This window comes from Takifugu rubripes, chromosome 21 (genome assembly GCF_901000725.2).
Source record: "Takifugu rubripes chromosome 21, fTakRub1.2, whole genome shotgun sequence".
Classification (NCBI taxonomy): domain Eukaryota; kingdom Metazoa; phylum Chordata; class Actinopteri; order Tetraodontiformes; family Tetraodontidae; genus Takifugu; species Takifugu rubripes.
The window spans coordinates 13840523-13857622 of NC_042305.1; the positions used below are offsets into that span (position 1 = coordinate 13840523).

General features: G+C 45.0%; 1 protein-coding gene across 5 annotated transcripts; it reads right to left on the reverse strand.

Moving 5' to 3' along the window:
• Positions 1 to 10: 10 nt before the first annotated feature.
• Positions 11 to 17056, reverse strand: acacb (acetyl-CoA carboxylase beta). 5 transcript variants are annotated; one of them, XM_011615762.2, is made up of 54 exons: positions 16954 to 17056; positions 15087 to 15603; positions 13120 to 13252; positions 12881 to 13019; positions 12627 to 12736; positions 12465 to 12546; positions 12279 to 12377; positions 12087 to 12196; positions 11886 to 11996; positions 11427 to 11636; positions 11169 to 11339; positions 10937 to 11098; positions 10691 to 10854; positions 10461 to 10611; positions 10258 to 10361; positions 10108 to 10189; positions 9880 to 10025; positions 9632 to 9782; positions 9428 to 9562; positions 9207 to 9353; positions 8925 to 9113; positions 8528 to 8628; positions 8360 to 8448; positions 8151 to 8275; positions 7942 to 8055; positions 7686 to 7799; positions 7513 to 7602; positions 7320 to 7438; positions 7018 to 7041; positions 6266 to 6406; positions 6069 to 6168; positions 5876 to 5983; positions 5719 to 5775; positions 5560 to 5601; positions 5244 to 5459; positions 4995 to 5150; positions 4700 to 4903; positions 4335 to 4490; positions 4127 to 4249; positions 3786 to 4055; positions 3599 to 3696; positions 3355 to 3475; positions 3178 to 3288; positions 2860 to 3003; positions 2674 to 2794; positions 2510 to 2606; positions 2335 to 2431; positions 2110 to 2245; positions 1853 to 2030; positions 1624 to 1736; positions 1382 to 1536; positions 1136 to 1306; positions 911 to 1047; positions 11 to 830 (listed from the first exon to the last, which is right to left on the reverse strand). In XM_011615762.2, the coding sequence occupies exons 2-54, from the start codon at positions 15581 to 15583 to the stop codon at positions 704 to 706; spliced, it is 7248 nt and encodes a 2415-aa protein (XP_011614064.2). In that variant the 5' UTR covers positions 15584 to 15603; positions 16954 to 17056; the 3' UTR covers positions 11 to 703. The 5 variants fall into 5 exon arrangements, with proteins under 5 accessions (XP_011614064.2, XP_011614065.2, XP_011614068.2 ...); XM_011615763.2 differs by lacking the exon at positions 7018 to 7041; XM_011615766.2 differs by lacking the exon at positions 15087 to 15603 and having other exon boundaries at positions 16954 to 17012.
• Between the last annotated feature and the right edge of the window lie 44 nt (positions 17057 to 17100).

Consider the following 17100-nt stretch of genomic DNA (forward strand, 5'->3'; position numbering starts at 1 on the left):
AAGAAGCTTCTTTTGCCAAAATTCTCAGATATTTATTAAACAGCCATTTAAAGACAGGACGGTTTTTGTAATTGGTATAAACATTGGATTTTAGACCTCTTTCAGTGGTTTTTTCTAACCTGAGAGTTAATATTTCTTGAGTCTCGGGCTTTATCAAAGATACCAACAAAAACAGATGAAGCTTTTAAGCCTATAGTGTCATCCTTAAATCTCGTCACTCTCTCCTGTCATTGTCTCAACAGACTGTATAGTCAATCGACACACACACTCCATTTATGGTACATGACAACATCTGGCTCAGAAAAGCTGTCTGAGCTACATTCTATGATTAAATCCATGGCTTGAAATGGCTTTGACATCTAGCACCCAAAAGAAGTCGTGCACTTGCATTGAGGCAACCCAAACACTGATAGACCTTTAGTACAAACGCCCCCTGTGAAGGAGGTGTTATGGCCAAAGTTTGAGCAGCAGAATGTTCCTGGACTTCCTAAACAGCAAAAATCATTGACAAGTTATTGACAAGCCCTTTGGGTCCACACTGGAGCGGATTATGACGTCAGTGAATGAAAAGTAGTGGTGATGAATGGAAAGGCACTTTGTGCATGTTTTCCAGCGTTACACATTCAAATCTCTTGGCCTATCAGGCCGAACATGATGGGAAAAACAGTTCAACTACATAACAACCCTGACGGTGTCCCTGAGTTTAACTGTTGCTGGTGTTGTCCATAGTTGTGAGAAGGTGCAAGAGCTTGGCCCTCTGGGATGGAGTGATGTTCTGGCTCATATGTATGATGCAGTCCATGGTTATGTCAGGATTCTCCTGCACGAGGCTACAACAAGGAAAACAATAAAACAACTAAATCTTTCAACACCGGTTGATTCGATACAGTAGAATGATGATGTTGCGCACCTGCGGATTAGCTTCAAAGTGTTTTCTCTTTTCAGATACTTCATGTTCTCTCGGATTGCAGAAGGAGCACCATCCTCTTTGGACATATGCTTCTCGAGCCACTCAACTACTGCTTGGTTATTATCCCAGAGGTAGGCCTAGAAGGTAAAAAAAAAAATCCTTTAAAGCTTGGCTATTATTATTATTATTAAAGTATTACATTACCTTCGGAGCATTTTCAGATACCTTAACTGTTCCCTCGGTCTCAACAAACCAGCGGCGCAGCATGGACTGCACGTGTCCATCACTGAGGTCCTTGTTTGCCTGCAGGATCTCACACTTCACCACCTCCTCCAACAGGAGGCGACGGAGACGCCAGTAGAAGAAGGACCGCACATTCTTCCAATCCAAAATATCCTGTTTGGAGTAAAGCTCTAAATGAACCATGCAGCGAGCGCAGGGATGTGTTGGTGTGTTGGACAGCTCACTCACAGTGATGACGCCCTTCTCCTGCATCCTGCCTGGAGTGTCGTGAAGCTCGACAAACTGCACTGCCACCTGGTGGTAGATTGGCAACAGGAACTCCTCCCGTGCTTTCAACTTGGACTCCAGCTCTCTGCACTCTTTGTCAGGCAGATCTGGGGAAGCTAATAAAAGCATCAAAGCTTTAACATCATACTGTTATAAATGCAGAAAATTGCAAATCATACTCTGGGGTAAAATTCTAAATTTACCAAGCTGTTCAGCAAGACCAGCATAGACTGAGTCGAGCCTTCTCATAGTCTTCAGTAGATCCTTTCTCCTGTATTTGATCTCCACCGTTCCTTCAGCCTCCAGCACACCACCTCTGCATAAAGAAGGCAACGCAGCAAAAATAGTGTTGCGGAAGATTGATGACAAATGGCAAAACTTTGCTGAGGACTCTCCAGAAAAAACCCACAAAAGGATCATCTGTTAAGTTACCTGCTCTCCCTGTCGGCATAGAGCTCCATACACAGAGGGTTAATAGTGGGATCAATCACGACCCAGGAACCTCCTCTCAGTTCTGCATGCGGGGGGATGTAAACCAGCACCGGCTGACGGAAAGTGCGAAGGGCATCCACGATGTAGGCCCCAAACTTTAATATCTGGTCATACATATCTGTGAGGAAAATAACAAAAAGATGATGATTCCTCTTTAAGCTCCAACACTGGCAACACACACGCTGGGCAAAGTCGACCTTTCATTCCACCAGAAAAGCCCCTCCAGTTGGCAAAAACCATCAGGGGCAGATGCTCATGGCTGAAGTCAGAAATGGCCTGAGAGGTTTTAAAGGCTGAATCTGGGAACCACACCTGACCGGCCTGCTGCAGGACCTGATCGGAACACACACAACCACAAGAGCCAGATAAAGCACTGTTGCGCCATGATTTTATATGTTGGACACACCATGAGCTGTACTCACTCTAGATTCTGAATCCAGGTTTGCTGGATCTGCTGGCACTGTTAACTCAACTGTGCGTGTTTCAACAGCAATCACACCAAGAGGAATTCCTCCTAACCTGTTTCATTCAGCACCCTCGATCATTTTACATTTAGGGTCTATGTTCGGGTACGTGTGTGTGGCTGAACAGACTCACCGTGCTCTGCCTACCACCACTGTCTGAGCCCAGGAGCTCATGATCTCCATGAAAGAGCCGTGATCAAAGAAACCGCTTTGCCAGGCGCCTCTTACCGCTGGGCACACAACAAAGACCTTAAAAAGAGTCACTGCCTAAATGTAAAACATTCTGACTTCACTCACTGGGGTGAGGTCTCCCTGCCAGCATCCAGCGGGGGTCATATGGAGCTTTTGTAGGAATAAATTCTATCTCTCTGTCCACGGGATCTGTGGTCGGTATAACGGGAACAGGGCACTGCTTGTTCTGCAAGAAGAAAAGAAATTGATCAAGAATTAGTATGATTCAATAAAGCAACAATTCTCACGAACCTTCGGCATGTAGGAGAGCCACTGGAGGATGGTGAAGACGCCCTCAAAGTCATCTGGCACTGTGGTGTGTGTGACTCCATTATTGTGCATGATTTGGATCCCTCCCAACTGGTTGTTGGAAGTATAAACTTCTCGGCCCAAAACCTGCCCAGAAACACATATAACTTCATAAAACGGGAGACTTTTTGGATTTTATGTCACATCCTTTGACCGCTTCTGAACATTCAGCCTATGTTTTCCCCTTTGTCCCCAGTACATTCAGTAAACGAGGTTGAGATTTAATGGCGTAAACCATTGAAACAGAGGGAAACTACACACCTTATTAAGGGCACCTGCTCCAGTCAAGATAATGTGAGAGTTCTCCACCTGAATCACTCTCTGTCCCAGTCGGACCAGATAGGCTCCAATTCCAATAGCTCGACACGTAACCTGAGGTGGGGAAAATGTCACCTGACTGCACACAGGCTCTTCTCATTCTGAGGTCCAGGTTCTCACCATGCTAATTGTGATGATCTCCTCATAGGCCTGAGACGACTCTCCAGCAATGGTTCCAGAACCTCGCAGGTTCTCAACCCCAAGACCGTCGTCCTTCCCGATAACATCAGTGATGATGTACCTGAGGGGGACGAGAGCTGATCTAGTATCCCACAAATCACTAAAAGGGTCTAGGTTTTGAATGCTTTTCAAATAGAACCTAAAATATTTCCACTGCGTTCACGGATCCACTGGTGTAACGTACCTGGACTCTCCATCTTCCTCTACATGTTGACAGTGCACAGCGTTGGTTGAGCTGATGCGTGTGTAGTCTTGTGGTGTGAGGTAAAGGTACTTGAAACCCTACAGAGAACCAGAAATGACTTAAAATGGAAAGAACGCAAGCACAGCTACGGAATTTTCCACACAAATGTTATTATTGCTGAGGTCACCTTGTAGGGATCCCTGGGATCGATCCAGGCCACCTGGAACATGTGTTTGATCTCCTCAGCTAGGCCAATGCGAGCGCCGCTGTTAGCAGCTATGTAAATACGGGGAATCCCCTCGGCTCGAGCTAACGCCGAAGCCTTGAGGAAAAGTTCATCCTCTTGAGGTCCAAATGAGCCAATCATGTGAGTGATGTCATTACAGATAACAATGATGTCCCGGCCCTCTGGGTACTCCGGGGTCTTCATCTTCATTCTGAAGGCAACCATTCCTACCTGATGAATGACACCACGCATCAGTATTCTAACAGTCTGCAATGACATGAAAGAACTAGAAGGTGTCCTACATCGTTATCTCCTGGCAGGCGGTTCATCTGCACCAGACAACCTTGAGGGTCCAGGACCAGCTCAGTGCACATCAAAACATCTTTAGGGTGTCCGTTCCCTGGACCCCACAGCTTAAACAGTGCCTAATGCTCAGAAACATTCTTAATGATTATCAAGTCAGACATCTTCAAACCCACAAAAAGAAATGCTTGTAATGCAGAGACCCACCTGTCTGAACATCTCAGGGAAATCATAGACATATGTAGTGCCTAGAGTTTGAGCCTGGAAGCGTTTGGCCTGCAGCAGGTCTTTGGTCACATAGGGGGCGTTGATCAGCATGCCATGCAGAGGGCCCTGCTTATTTCCATAGGAGTGGAACATGATCTAAGAGGGTAAAAAATGAGCTGATGTTGAGTGTACATAGGTGCATTCTACACAACCAAGTGAGAATAATAAGGATACAACGTCAGGGCAGCATTTGTGTTCATTACACTACGTGCACCAAACCACAGCTTTGGACCACTTCAGCATACGTGTTACATGGCACTAAGCGCATTACCAGTAACAAGTATATAAACAAGATAAACCCCCACCTGGCCTGAACTGGTGTTGGTGACCTCCTCATAGATGCTGATGTCCAAGTAATAGCCCGACTCATTAGTGAGAAAGAGCCGGACTGGAATGGCCTTCCCGGTTGGTGTCAGACGGATGTTGATCTTCAGTTCGGCCTGCAGGACCCGGAGCTTCCAGAGACGGCTGCCGTAGCGCATCACCATGGAGCGAACCGACTGCTCGATCTGAAAGCAGGGGGGAAAGTAGCAGCCGCTCAGTAAAACAGCTACTCTGTGCTCTTTGTGATGAAGTCCGGCAGGAACACTTAACACTGACTTTAGAAGGGTCCATAATGACAGTTGGCACAAAGTTGAGGAAGATGTGGTTGCAGTCTGTGCGGACACTTGTGTTGCTAAAGGCCACCTCCAACTCATCCATGGCCTCCAAAAGAAGACGTTCGCCCTCATTTTGAAGGTACTCAAAGGAGGCTTCCTGGTAGTGTAGAAAGGAACCTTAATTTCTGACAGCAATGTCAATGACACATCATTATCATTAGGAATATATATATATCTATATATATCTGACCTTTGTGATGAGATCCGAGTGTCGAATAATGGCACGTATGAAGAAACGGTAGTCCGTGACCTCAGCCCCCTGCTGCACGCGGGCTGCACCGAGGTAGAGGTGCATCTTGTGGTTTTCACAGGGAACGGCCGTCAAGTCAAAGTTCTTCATGCGGTTTAACTCCAACTGAAAGGCTAAAGCTGGCTCCAGGTTACGATAAATGCGGTCTTCCTGAAACTGAGAAACCACTCGTTTCATTAGTCTGCACGATATCAGCTCCAGGTTGAAAAAATATTCAACAGGTACAGGAGACATTTTGCTACAGAAGAGAACCTACCGCATCTCTAGCTCGGAATGTGAAGAACTTGGGAAACTCTCTCTGTGGGAATTACAAACCGAGCAATGTCAAAACCCAACAGCACGGCCAAAACACGAAAGCTGCAGTATTAGTCATGCAAAACAAGGCCTTGCATGACGGATAAAATGAATGAATTACCTTTTGTGCAATTAAAAATGTTACTCTTCTGATTCCATACTCAAAGAGGACAGCTTTCTGTTCAGTTGGAAACATCAGAACAAGTTTTATGATGATAAAATTCAGCCACGTCTCCACAATAATTAGAGAAGCAGTAAAATTGGATAAGTCGGCTGACCTTTGACTGGGCGAAGGCAGTTAACGCTGTAACCAAGGCGTCGTCATCCTCCGTGTCTGCTGTTTTTATGGACACGTTAATGATGTGGATCGGGTTCTCCCTTTTGTTCTGTTGATGGCAGAGAGCTGAGACCTCAGAGATGGAGGTGACATCAGACAATTGACCAAAAGACTGACAAAATGACAGTGCTGACCTTGAAGTTCTCCTTATCGTAGAGACCAGAACACGAGTCGGAGAAGGACGCACTCTCCAACAGCGGTTCCGCAAAGCTGGAGAGGACCTCGTCAAAATTCCTGCAAAAGAAGCCCATCAACAAGCGCCAGGTAACTTTGACCTGCATGTCTTTGTCATCCACAAAAGCAACAAAAACATCATTGATGGGACTGTGACCTTTTGAAGTCATCGAAACACTGGAAAGCCACCATGGCTCCCATGCGCTGGCACGGTGGTGACAGAGCTCCATCCAGGAAAAGCTCGCTGCTCTGCCGCCTCATTTCAAACTGGCCTGGCCCACTGACCGGGACAGGAATCCTAAAATTAAGAACAGAACAGACAGTCACAGCAATATCAGTGAGGACCAAGCGGGGAAAAAGAAAACAAGACCAAACAGCCAAAAGTCATAGATTTTCTTTTCGGCACAATTAAAGCAAGACTGAATGTTCTTCCTAATTAACAAGCGACCAATTATGAACACCCTCATATTCAATTATAATTGATCATCCTTCCTTGGGAATTTACATGGACTGAATTGAAGTGGGACATGAATTGATGGTGTCCAAACTTCTGTTATTGTATAGAACTGACGGTTGCAAATCAAGAATTGAAATCTCGGGGTGGACCATACAGTATCCCCTATTTAGTGGCAGGCAGGCAGCATTTTTCTCATTTATCTTTTTTGAGGAAATGAAAAAAGAACAAACATTGGATCCCTGTTTCATATGTAAAAGCAAAAGGACACGGAGAAACTCATCTAAAAAGTGAATCTAAAAAGTGAATTGACAAGGACTTGTTAGAGGAGTCGTTGAATGGTTCCAGTTCCACAGGACAGGAGGAGGAAAAGCAACACGGTGCATTCAGCATGCATTGCTGTGAGAGAGACACACGATGGGTGGTTTGGCCGATTGGGGGGAGCTTTACTCTACCTGTTCAGAGTACGGCTGCTCCCTCTGAAATAAGATGATTGACAGGTGAATAACAGCAGTGGGGTGATCGAAAAAACCAAACACATCTACCTAAAAGCATTATAATTGGATTAAGGCACTTTCTATGAAACTATCCACATTCACATTAATGTCCGGTGGGTAACATCAGTCTGCATTCAAAGTTAGCCATTAGCTGTCACAGCAGATGTTTCTGGGTCACTGCACCACTGAGGACAACTAACATTTATTTATATAAATGCCAACAGTCTTTGCTGCGTGGTGTAGTGACAGAACCCTGTTACCTGTTTGGATGTGACGATGGAAGCATGAACTGGAAATCTACAGCGCACGTTCCGTCTTGGAGCCGGTGGTGCTGAATGCTGTTCAGCTCATACGCGATGTAAGCTCGCCGCACGTACACCTGCGGGTCAAAGGGGGCGGGTCATCACTTATAAAGACTCTAAACGCTTCGAGACGATCTCTGAATGCTCAGACCTCCAAGGCAGCCATGCAGACCACTTGATTGATGTGATAGAAGAAGTTGGGCAAAACATCAAAAATGGAGGTTTCCGACAGAATTAGTTTCTGTGGAGAGAATATAAGATTTCCGGATTGATTCACATCCCAACTGGTGGAAAATACATTTCAATGTCTATTTTTCCACAAACCTTCAAGTTCTCTGGACAAAACTGGTGTCCGTACATGTCGATGGCGGACAGGAAGATGGATTCCACCTGATTGTGCCTCAGCTCGTAGGATGGTAAATGGGAAGCGATCAGCACCTGACAGATTCACAAATTGTATCGAGTTCGTGCATGTGAATAAATGAGACCTTTGAAAAAAGCATGGCTTTGAAAAAGTTCAGCATCTTGCGCATCACCTCAGTTGAACGGGGTTCAAGCGGTAGTCATGAGTAAAAGTTACCTGTCTGGCTCTTAAGGCCACCTTTGAGTTCTCCATCTTACTGAGCTGTGTGAGTTCATTCAGTATAGCCATCAGCTCGTCTGCTAGGGTCGGATCTCTACCACACAGTTGGTCCTGCAGCAGTAGAGTCTATTAATCAATGTCACTGTTGGGAGGACATGATGCTGATGTAATATGCACAAGAGTGCGGAGGGGGAGGGATGACTTACTATGAGCAGTGTGACTAAGATGTTCTTCTTGGACACCTGGGCATGGGAGAAGATGTACTCCAGGACCGGACTCATGTCAGGCTTGTACTGCTCTCTCAGGTTGATCACACATTTGTCATAGTGAGCTGAGTACAAGAGGAACAAGTTAGCCTCAGCAAATAACTTCAGTTATCACTGTGTTGTTGCCGCTCAGGTTTAGTCAGTGTCACCTTGCTGGAATTGTGTCTCAACTTGAAGATATCGTTTCAGCACATCCAGCACCACAGACTTCATGTACCCGCGGATTCCACTGCGGTACCTGAGACAACACAGACGCATTCAACAGCAATATTATTCTTTGTGCAGCTAATGACCATTTTGCAAGTGAATAAACTGACCTCTGCACAAGCTGAACAATACTCTGGGTGTTCATGAAGAACACCTCCCTGTCTGCCTTCCTCTGCAGGGTTGCTGCATGATAGTCCAGAATATTTGCAATCTACAACATGAAAGAACATCACATTCAGTTGTTATAACCTAATAATAACTACAAGACTTAGTACATGGTGTTGGGAAGGAAGAACGTTATATATATATATAATAACTGATGACACATTTTTATAACTATAAAATTGCCACGCTATACCCTTATTGAACCCTTGTTTCGCTTTTATAAATTAATAAATTATATTTCTATATCAATATATCAACAATTTATATAACTGCATGTTTATTAGCGTGTATTTACACTAACAGGGTGATGATAAGCTTACTGTTGAAGCATTATTTCCTTACCTTTTGGCTCGGGAACTGGCAGAGGACAGAGGTTATGTTGCTGGCATACTGAGCCATGACTTTACGAATGTCTTTTTCCACGCTGGGAGGGATCCGACCGGCCACACTCGTCATGATCTCCTGGAGTTCCAACAGTGGCAGCGAGGGGTCCCTTAATGTCTTCATCAGGGTGGCCACCCACTGTTTGAGCTGCAGGCAGGACCGTGCACGTACAAGTGTGTAAGGAACATGAAAGGTGATATACGTGGGAGCGTCGTTGCAGACAGAAAGCATGCCGTGTACCTTGTTGCTGAAGTACGGTTCTTCCAGGCAGTATCCATCCATGACTTTAACCAAATTTTCCAACACACTGTGAAAAACCTGGTGCAACTTTTCCCCGATGATGGGCAACGGTTGCTGGGGTGGCAGCACAGCTGTGTTGAGTTTCACCTGCAACAGCAAAAGGTGCCGTTAAAATAAAATAATCAAATGAAAACGTTTGGATGTTCTCTTTTTATTTTTACTCTAAGGACACTGCTGGGATCATCCAGCTCCATACGGGCCAAGATACAGCCAGACTTGAGAACAGCTCCAGGTCTTTTGACAAAGTGGACACATCCAGACTGCTGCACGTTCAGTGTCATCACCATCTTCATCACCTGGAACCACAACATGAAATAAACAGCACACTGCAAGAAATCAAGCAGGACAAGTGAAATCAATTTCACCTCAATCTCTGCATAGGTCTCTCCTGCACAGATGTGGCTTCCATCTTCCACCAAATACTGCAGCAGTTTGCCAGCAGAGGGAGACCTCAGCACCGTGGGGTCTTTCTCCTTCTCAAATATGCAAGTCTTGTTGCCGACAGTGATGCGGTAGCTGAGGAGTTTGAGCGATTCAAAAAAAGATTAGGGAAAGCAAAAAGAAAAACAAAACAATGGATGAATTGAGATAAACAGATGTTGAGTGCTCTTGCCTGTCCACCTCCTCTTTCATGTAGGTGGTGTGACTGCTGCCATCATAGGACAGGAGAAGACCGCCATCGCTCAGCCTGTGGACGTCAATCTCGATGTCGGAGCCATTCATAATGATGACGTATGTTGTTGGGGACTGACGAGCTACCTGCAGGACAAAAACCAGGATTAAAGTCAATCCTAATAAAAGGAAAAGGCAAACTGCAAAATGATCAAAAAGAAAAGGATACCTTGAGGCAGTACTTGACACCATCATATATAAGATCAACATTGACAGAGTTGAGGAGGCTGGCAGCAGGTAGAACTTGCCCTCTAGAAAGAGGGTAGATAGTCTTAAAAGCCAACCTGTTTGAAAGAAAACAATGGATTTGTCAACTAACCGTTCCAGTGAGTGCAGGAAGTCGGACATGCTCTTCCTGAAGCTGGCATCAGCAACATGTAAAGCCCCACAGACAATACCCAGCATGGTGTCTGGTCTCTCCGCCTATAGGGAAGGAAGAAGGCTTGATTGATCCTTCAAAGAAAGTAAAGAGCGACTGAATGACCATGTAAGGATGGGGGGTGTTAGTCTTCATGCTCACACCTGCACTTTCTCTGCGATGAGGTGATCCAGCCAGCCGGTATCGATGTCGTTGTTCCTGAAGCTTTCCGTCTCCAGTAATTTAATGAGGTACTCAACCGTGGTCCTAAAGTCCCCTCTGATGGACAGTTCCTTCATTGCCACCACCATGTTCCTGACACCCACAGAAACGGGACATTTATTCTTGCATCATTTCCACTAATGAAAGCTAAACAGATAAAAACCAATCTTACGAAATGGCCTCTTCACGGTTTTCGCCCCAGGAGAAACAGTGTCCAAACTGCGAGTCCGCAAACTCGTGAAGTCCACCAGTTGCTCCCACGCTGAAATAACCCCACACGTTTTTACTGCTGCGGAAGTTCAGCTCTTGCACGGTGCCTGAACTGGGTTTGAAGCCCTGCGAGTGACAATCAAACAACACAGAAGAGTAACAACAGGCTACAGAAAAATGGATCAGTGCAAGTGGTATGAAGTGGTACCTCATCTGGGTTCTCACTGGTGATCCGAGCAGCTATGACATGTCCTCTCGGGCTTGGCATACAGTCTGGACTGTCAAAGTTAATGATGCTGTCACCCCAAGGTGCTTCTCCATAAAGCAAGCGGAGGTCCTTGATTCTATAAAGGGGGATGCCCATTGCAATCTATGGGGGATGGCAAACACTCTGTTGGAGCTGAGAACTTCCATTTTTGGTTCCACTGCCACACGTTTACCTGAAGTTGGGCGGCTGGAAGGTTTACATCAGCGACCATTTCAGTACAGGGATGTTCCACCTGCAGACGAGGATTCAGCTCCAGGAAATGGAACCTTCCATCTTCAGAGAAGAGGTATTCCACAGTACCTGCACTCACGTAGCCCACCATCTTAGCTAGTCGCACAGCAAACTGGGCAGAGGGAAGAGTGAGAAATGTTGAGCGTCAACAAGAGTTGACCGGAAGGGAACACAAACGCAGATAGAGTCCTGAACTGACCCTTTCCATCTGTTCAAAGGTGGACGGAGCTGCTATGGTAGCAGGAGCCTCCTCAATGATCTTCTGGTGCCTTCTCTGGATGGAGCAGTCTCGCCCGAACAGAGAGATGGCGTTTCCATATTCATCAGCAAGAATCTGAACCTCAAGGTGTCTCGCGTGCTGAGCCAGCTGCATGATGAAGATAGGTGAGCCAGGAACCTCTGTCTGAACCTGCATCCAAAAAACACTTAAGTTAGGCAACTAAAGTCACTTCCTAGCTTGTGTCTTTAAAGACACACACTCTCACTCTCTTACATGCACACACACACACATGATAGAACATAGAGCACCACAGACCAAGATGGAAAATCACTGATACTTTTCAACCTGTTTCCATAGATCTGTAAAACTAAATGTCAACAACACCCACAACAAGCATTGACTGATTCGGAAAAAGCGGCAAACTATTATCAAACTAACCTGTCTAAAGAAACCTGGGAAATCCTCCGAAGATTCTACTTTCCGGATGCCCTTTCCACCTCCTCCTTCGGAAGCCTTGATGACCACTGGATAGCCAATTTCCTCAGCTCCCTGCCCAGAAACACCACAGACACACAGGGTTTAACAAACACCAATAGGTAGCCTTTTAACCATTAATATGATTTTTAGAAATTATCTTACTGCCAAGCCCTCGTCGACATCCTGCACACAGCCTTTGGAGTAGATCTCTGAAGGAACACTGATCATGATGCCCTGTGTCTGGTCCTCCTCGACCCAGTCCACCCTCAGCCCTGCAGCAGTGCAACACACAATATGAAAATAAAACCACCACAATACACTTTAAGTGAGACATTGCAGGAAGCGAAGGGTCACCTGATCCACTCCACGGTAGAGTGGGAATGCCGGCAGTCTGAGCCACAATAGAGGAAGCTACCTTGTCCCCCAGAGCCCACATGGCTTTACTGGACGGCCCTAAGGTGAGAGAAAACTCAAACATGTAATACGACATAAAGCATAGAACAATAATGTTACATTCCTTGTTACTTTAAAGCATTTTACCTAAGAACGAAATCCCTGCTTTGTTCAGCAGTTCAGGCAGTTTGGGGTTTTCTGATGCGTGGCCCCATCCAGCCCACACGGCCTGTTGACAGCGAAACACACATATGTCATCTTCTGTCATATCTGCATGTTATTAAACATGGAGAGGACGCTGATTAGCACCTGCACAGGGATTCTCTTAGCAATGTCCACTATCAGCTCTACGTTAGCATAGTTGTTATTGTTGGGTCCCCCGGGTACAGGAACATAATGGTCAGCCATTTTGATGTATTCTGTCAAGAAAACAAAGACAAACATCTCTAATTATGATAAATCTTCAGGGAAAGGCTTCCAAATCAGCCGGCGTGCAGACTGGATATAGTTGGTGATAACTGCAGGGTAATAAAGAATACGATAAGCGTTGAGTTCATGCTGACCTGCGTTGGCTTTCAGGTCTTCAGGGGAGACCATGACTACAAATCGGATGGTCCTTTCATTGCGGAACATCTCGTAGGCCCAGCGACGGATGGAGCGCATGCATTTGACCGCAGCTATGCCATTGTTGGCTATTAGTACCTATGACAGAAACAAGCAAGGCAGAAATCAGAAAACAATGCACTAATATTGTCCATAAAAAACATACAATTTGGAAGTCCAATAAGGAATTGACATTCACTTTCTCAATGACACGGGTACCCCCGAATCGGGTGACAAACTCAGCAGGGGAGGCCACGGTGAAGTCCCTCTGGAGGTCCATTTTTCTGTGTTCACGTCCTTTCTTCACCAAGTGGAGACCAGACATGCTGGGCCTGCAGTGGAGAGCTCGTGTTAACCTGGCTGCTACACAATGACAAGGCTGAATATTAGCTCCCCAAATGCCACATCCCAACAGGGACAGCCCTCAGGCACTGTGTTTAAAAAAAGTTGTTTGATGTTGTGAGCAACCTACATTTAGTTTTTATAGAACCCTGAGACTGATTAAAAAACCATAAACACAAAGTTCAGTCTTGTCCCACAGACTGTCCCCATTGTCCACTAAAAGCTGACGAAATGATTCAGATTTCATTGAATGTACAGTGCGTTCACACATGCATGCCAGCAATGAACATCAATGAAATAAATAACCTTCAACAAACAATGAGATGTTGCTACCAGGGTTTAAATTTAATTTTTTTTTTTTTTTTTAAACACAAAAAACCCCACTTTTCTGCAAATCTGCAAAAAAAGGCAGGCAAGCATACAAGCATGAGCGGATGTAATACATTCCATGACTATCGGCCATCTCATACCGTATTTATTCCCAAGTCTTGCTGCACATGTGTCTGGCCATGTGTGCATTCTGTCCCACATTAGTTATCGCTGAAAGCTGAATTGCAAAATGAGCTAATCTGTGAGATTGGAGTGTGTGTGTGTGTGTGTGTGTGTGTGTGTGTGTGTGTGTGTGTGTGCGCGCACATCCTGTACGAACTTTAAACTAAACATACTGGAGGCATTCTCTTATGGAACCTGTTTTAATGACCTCATCCAGACTTGTGTACGCTCCGTGCAGTTGTTGGAAGGCATGCGTAACAGAGTGGATGTGCTGCACCGACCAAAGTTCTGCACCACCTTTAAACCTCTGCGACATGTTCAACACTTTCTTTATATTGTCATAAAGTCCAGCCACACTTCCTGTTTTTGGAAATCTCCACGCTGAAATTGCTCTCGCTTCTACTTTGCTGCTGGGTTGTCAAATATTTCCCGTTGTTTTTGCTGCTGTAAGCGTGTGGAGTCCGTTCAAATGCTCATCGCTGCAGTATCAAGTTTCCCCAAAAAAAAGAAAGTATTTGACAGATAAAACTTACCATCTGAGCGGTGGGAGTTAATCATTTCCATACTATTCCCTCCATTATACAATATGCTTTATACTCCTTAGTTCCTTAGAAGGAAAATTTGGTTTGTGAAACGTGACCAAAACATGTATTCCTTTTAAGACCTGCCTCCATTTCTCCTCCCACAGCGAAATGATCAACAGTCCTCTGTGACTTCACACAAGCAGCTTCTCCCAATTACACACAGATCTAAGACCAAACAGGAAAATACGGATCCACTCCATTTGACATCTGAACTGAAGATAGAAGATTCGAAGGTTTAGAATATTTCTTACCGTCCCTCTTCATCATTCTTCAGCGAAACAATCCAACAACCAAGCTGGCCACAGTCCGACTAAGCACGGCAACGTGCACAAGTATTTGAAAAAGCAACTATTACGAATATTAGAAAAGCAACTTTCCATGCAACATCCAGGTTAGCTACATAAACAAACCCTTTCTGCGCCGTCAACCTGCATCACTCTTCAGTTCTCAGAGTCATTTGGTTCGGACTCTTGTTCCAATAATAGAGTTTGAGTGTTTGGCATGCAACAGTGCTGCAGGTCAACACGATGCGGTGATAACACACAGCTTGTGGAGACAGGACGAGCAGAAGCGTAGCACAGGCACACGCTTTAGTTTATAAGCGCAGCGACATTTGGCAGATGATAAAAGAATGCCCCCGCCGTTAGAACCTCCAAAAAAGGCTTCCCACCTCGCCGTAATCACATGATTTACTGTTGAGACTCCGAACAGTTGACATTAAATTCACTTCAGGGCAAACGGGGCTTACTTAATGCTGGAGGAGCGGGACTGTGCCTGTGTACAGGTGGTCTGCTGGGGAGAGAGTGCGTTGGTCAGAGGCTGAGGCGCACCACTGGGGGGTTTGTCAGCCATGGGTTCGTCGTCTGAAGAGTTGTCCTCTGATGCTCCCAGGATGAACTTGAGGCGTTCCCTCATCTCAGGTCCTGAACTCGTCATGCGTGTGTTTGAAGTTCTGGCCGCAGAAGGCACCTGCAGAGCCTCAGTATCTACGGTTTTGACTTCAAGATCCCCAGACGTAGTCCCGATCTGAGGCCCGGGACCCTCCCTCTGTTCTGAGGTAGAAGGAACAGTCGACGGGGAATGTTCACCTGGAGGTGGAGACTGTGCAGTGGATGAGACCTTGGCTGAAGGTGGAAAACCATCAGATTTGTCTTCTTCCACAGGCATCATCAATGATTTGGTGTTAATCCTCCAGAATAAGTATAATATCCATAGGATAAGTCCTAATAGTGCTAAAGGGAGCATTCATGGACATTCTCCTGAGGCTGCAACAACAGAACAAAAGAATAACTCACAAGCTAAATCTGTTAAAAAGCTATTTAAAGCGATGTCTTTTAAAACACTGCAAGGTAGCCCAAAAAGTTGAGGTTCAAGTTGAGGCACACACCAGGCCCCCTGCAGAAATAGGACAAAAGACATCTGCAAAGACTAAACTCCAGGGTCTTTGATCACAAAGGCTGTGATCAACTCAGCGTGACCTCTACCACAACTTTGTTTCATTACTAATAATCCTGCCTTCTATGTCTGCAACATTGCACTTTACATAACAACCTTGATTATCTGTAAAGTGTAACACTTGCAAGCGTCCTGCCCAAACTCAAAGTTGTGAATAAAATATATAAAAACCGTGTTGATCAATCAATCCAATAGTTAATCTCAGATCTGTTGACCAGCTCTCTCTCCACGCACCTTTTATTTACATTTCATTATTTGAAAGACATCGCACTGCTGTCATGAACAACGGTTCATTATACAGTCATGCTCCCAATACTTTAAACTTTGAGTCCAATAAATGAAGATATGCAGTTTATTGTTGTATCAGAGCGTCAGTGCTTTCCAGCCAGTCAACAGCCTGTGACAACTGACACGAGAGCCAAATGTGGCTGCTTCATTTAGGTTAAAGGTCAATGCTGTGGGAATGGTGGGTGAGGACTACGCACACAAATAGTGCATCTATGCAGAGCACACCTCAATAAAAACTTTAAAAGGAAACAAAAATTGCATGTATTCTGTAGAGAATAGTCGATGGCTTGTGTCAACCAGTCTGCATTTAAAATTAAAGTTTGTGTGACAGAAGCATTAAGAGATGAGACAAGCGGGCAAATTTTAAATTTGTACACAAAGAACAGCCTGTTTTTAAAAAATCCTTATAAATTGATTATAAGGATTTGAATAAGAAAACTATTCAGCGTGTCGATTTTACGCATCACATATTTATTATTAGATTTTTCGGGGGGTTAAAGTTTTAATGACAGAACCCTTAAAAAATTTGAGGTGCTTTATCTCTCCACCCTCACCTCGGGCGACTAAAGGAAAACTGGGTTCCTCCACTCAAAAAACCAAAAACTAAAAGATTTTTTTTTTAAATGTTCAGACAGTTAGCACACTGTTGAAACACTTTTACACTCGCAACATTTGAAGGACGATTACTCGCCCTTGTTGCTTCTAAACATGCTATCGAGCTAGCTGACAACCAAAACACCGCTTGTTTTTTTTTTTAAATGTCGAGGTAACTATTTTTGCACAGTAGATTCATCTCTATTAAGAAGTGAATTGCAATAGTCTTTAGTGTCATAGGGTAAATGACAGTAGGAAGAAATGTGACAGCAACATACCACCACACCAGCCTCCCTCAGCCCCCAACATCGGTGCTCCTCTCTGGGATAGTAAACATGACATGCGGCTAGGGTGTGAGATAAGCTCCGCCCACGACGAAGATAACGACCCGAAGATCGTGTGTGGTCACGATGTTTAAACTGTAG